The sequence below is a fragment of the Nicotiana attenuata genome, unplaced genomic scaffold (assembly GCF_001879085.1).
Source record: "Nicotiana attenuata strain UT unplaced genomic scaffold, NIATTr2, whole genome shotgun sequence".
NCBI classification, from domain to species: domain Eukaryota; kingdom Viridiplantae; phylum Streptophyta; class Magnoliopsida; order Solanales; family Solanaceae; genus Nicotiana; species Nicotiana attenuata.
In genome coordinates this window covers 176349-180298 of record NW_017672252.1, presented here as the reverse complement: position 1 = coordinate 180298, position 3950 = coordinate 176349, and the positions used below count along the sequence as shown (strand labels likewise).

Genomic DNA, 3950 nt, shown 5'->3' with positions numbered 1-3950 from the left:
TGGCTTTTGTCTAGGCTACCACTTGGCTTACGGAGAGGGCTTACTCTCCTTTTAATAATATATAGATATCCTATTTCTCAATAACATTATCTAAAATTTAATGAATAAAATCTCTATTAAATTAATGAGACTTATATAGGCATTGAATAGCTTTTTGTTCTGTATTTTTCTTTATTATATTATCCAATATTTAGTATTTTTGTGTTGTTAATAGAAACTTTTATTAGCATATTACTTTATGTAAATTTCTGTATGCTACTTTCATTTAATTTTATTTTTTTTATAAAATAATTTATTTTATTATTTATAGATATTTAAATTAAAAAATAAAAACCAATAACTAATTATTAACTACTTAAGCATCTGATTTTTTTCTAGGCTGCCACTTTGCTTAAGGTGAGTGCTTTTTCCTTCCTTTTAAAGTAATATATAGATTAACGCTATTTTCACATTAATTTACGTTATCTTTCATGTATAATCATTTACCAAAGTATTATTTTAATAATATTTTATAAACTTGTGTATTACATAATTCGGAATACACGTGCAACGAGAAACTAGTATTCTAAAAAGAGTTTACAATAACAACAACCAGTATAATCCCACGTGTGGGGTCTCGGGAGGGTAGTGTGTACGCAAACCTTACCCCTACCCCGGAGGATAAAAAGGCTGTTTCCGAAAGATTCTCGGCACAAGGAGAGAAAAAAGAAGCAATGGAACAGTAATAACCAAATACCGTAAGAAATTTTAAAAAGAGTTAAAGTTATATAAATAATGGATCAATATAAAAAATGCAAACCTTGCAGCATCTTCAATGCTAAACCGGACATCCTCACAGAGGGTTTTTGCATAAGCGACCATACTCCGCGCTTTCTCCACTACTTCTTCTTTACTCATCTTCAACTTATATTTCATATGTATGTCACTCGTCGCAATAAACGTACTAATCATCGGTTTCTTTGCATACTTCAAAGCCTCCCAAGTTCTATCAATATCCTTCTTAGTTGACCTTGCAAAGCCACAAATCACCGGCACATATCCCTGTTCATCTACATTGTTACCTGTTGAGATATTTAATAATTAAAAATATTTTTTTTTTAATATCTTAAACTTTTAGATGAGATCGGACTTCAACATATTACTTAGGAAGAAGGTCTTGGGTTCAAATTTTACCGCTACACAATATATTACGGCAATGTTTCTAACTTTTAGATACTCCCTCCCTTCCACCTTATGAGGTTAGGTTCGGAGTAAGAGTTTCAAAATACTCTATTTTTAATTTGAATTCGGACAAAAGTTCTTTAAGTTTTTGGACATATAAATTCATGATATACAAGTACTAGTAAGTCATAATAATAATTCAAACTCATCAAAGAATCTCTCTAAGATCCCAAATACTAGTAATGTTGGCACATGTATTGAAACATATATATGGTCACACAAATAAAAATTACCAACTTCCTGTGCCACCAACTTCACAAGCTCAAAATCAGCGTCAGAGGCAGCTGGAAAACCAGCCTCAATAACGTCAACACCAAGCTTAGCCAGCTGACGTGCAATGTCCAGTTTTTCTTTTATAGTCATAGTGGCACCAGGGGCCTGCTCTCCGTCGCGAAGGGTTGTATCGTAAATACCAACATAGTTAGGGTCAGAGAATCTTCCTGGCCTGTAATTTGGCCGCGGCCGGCGAACATTTGTGCAGCGGACAGTTGTGTTTGTATATGGACAATGACAACGCTTTCTAATTGAAGACATAAACTTAAAGACACTATGGAGAAAAATGTTTCTAGAAAGTGATGAAAGGGAAGTGTTTACAGAAGTTGTAGGATTTGCATAGATAGAAGCCATTTTTTCCCTTTCTTTGTTGCAGAAAAGGCCAACAAGAAAAGAGGGTGTGTTGAGATTGGGGTTGTAATGCCGATAAAATGACCAAAATAGTAATACATATATATATAGATAATGAATATTTCCTAAAAAAGAAATTTTCTGTCCTAAGCTAAACCTGGATTATAAAGGTACATAACTAAAACTTCCGTAAAAGTAAACTTTCATCCTTCGCTAAAATAGAGCATGGACCATTTACTGTTTAAGTAATACTTCCTCTATTCCATTTTATGTGGTTACATTTTTATTTTTGGTCTTCCAAATAGAATGATAATTTTCTAATTTTGGAAATTGTTTGTTAAACTTTTCATTTATCCGTAATAAGATAATTTATAATTACATAAATATTTATGACTTGTTTTAGATTACAAGTTTTCAAAGTATTTTCTTTCTTTCTTAAACACCGCATTTATTCAAACTTAGTCACATAAAATACTTGTTCAGTCATTTTGATCTTTCATTTTAGTGAAACTCAAATAGAAGCTGAAAAAATATGTTCCTCTCAGGCGTCAATAATTTTTTGTAAATCATTTCTCTATTCAATTAGAAAATCTTTACACAAAATAACTGACATGATTCACGGTTTATTTTTCCTATAATTATTTTTTGGTTAAACAATTGAATAAGCAACTATTTAGATTAATTCTTTCTTCGATTGTATTGAACTTGTGGGCAAATGAATAACGTAACATCCTCATATCCAAAAGTTTGGTATGCCAAACTTAAATAGTACCACCTTTTTGCACGTCTATAATCAATAAAAATTCCTTTTGAATAAAGTGAATAATGTAACATTCATTGTTACACATAAATGTGAAGGTGCTAGTGGCCATCTTTTTTTGGCAGAAGGTCAAGAAAAAAGACGATTGAATTAATGGGTGTAATTGTGGTGATAACACCAAGAAGGTGGGTGAGACTGGGGTTTTGTTGGCGAATAAACTACCAAATAGTACGGCGCAGATTTATTAAATGTTCCAAATTTTTTACATATATAAATGATCTTAATGTTCTAGTATAGAACATGGACCATTTACTGTTAAAAGTAATGGGAAAAAAGTGCCAGTCACTGAAGCACAGATGACAAATTTTTTACTTCATTTAAAGAAAATGACCGTCAACCATTTTTATATTTAATTAGTTTCGCTAAAACCCAATTCAACGTAAAAGTACATTCCTTTACGACTTATCCTACCTCATACTTAACGCGTGGAAGTTGAATTTGATCCTTTTATGCTTGAAATTACGGCATTGTTCGGTTTGATCGCATAATTGTTTTTAAAAATTTCTAGAAAATATTTTGACTTAATCTACCTCATACTTAACGCGCCGAAGTTTGATGCTTTTTGGCTCACGAGGCACTGTTCCGATTTGATCGGATAACTCATAAATTATGGTATTTTGTGTTTTGATGATTTGTCGAATAGTATCGAGGAACCAGTTGTGATCAGTTCTTTTGGCCTTGATATGATATGTTACTTCTTGTTTTGATGTTGGTAAAATGTTCTCGAGGAACCAATAGGGACCAGTTGTGATCAGTTTCTTTGGCCTTAATATGATATTTTACTTCCGTCACGCCTCTAGTTTCCCTTCGTAGGATGTCAAGACGGCACCTACTCTATAATACTAGTTAAGCCTAACAAATATGTGAAAATAACTGAAACAATAATTTAAAAATCTCAAAACCTAACAAATGTGGTGTGTGATGTGCCGTAGAATTTTGGCACATTTGATACCAATTACTTAGATTTTAACTCGTCTTTTAATGTATTTTTAGTTAATTCTTATCAAGTTTGGTTGTTTTGTAGTGCATGAGCTTGAAGACCCAAAACATGGAAAGAAGTCAGAAAGTCACAAAAGGATGGAAATGCTACAAGTATGCGACCGCATAAGTCAGATGTAGATCGCAAACTGAAGCAGACATTTTGGCCAATTGAAGAGAAGAATATGCGGTCCATTATGCGGTCGCATAACACTTTTACGAGTCCGCATAATGCTCGCATATTCCCAGTAGAAGAAAGCGTTCTCAAACATGATTTGTGATGGCATATGCGGTCGCATAACAACAT

General features: G+C 32.7%; 1 protein-coding gene across 1 annotated transcript in view; it reads right to left on the bottom strand.

The window, feature by feature from the left end:
• The window catches only part of LOC109212468 (2-isopropylmalate synthase A-like), an 8041-nt gene extending 6147 nt beyond the window's left edge, over positions 1–1894 (bottom strand). Inside the window, exons 1-2 of the mRNA XM_019376114.1 lie at positions 1455–1894; positions 800–1061 (exon numbers count right to left, since the gene is read on the bottom strand). Of these exons, the coding sequence (XP_019231659.1) occupies positions 800–1061; positions 1455–1848 (656 nt within the window). The 5' untranslated portion in view covers positions 1849–1894. The remainder of the gene's footprint in view (positions 1–799; positions 1062–1454) is intronic.
• Between the last annotated feature and the right edge of the window lie 2056 nt (positions 1895–3950).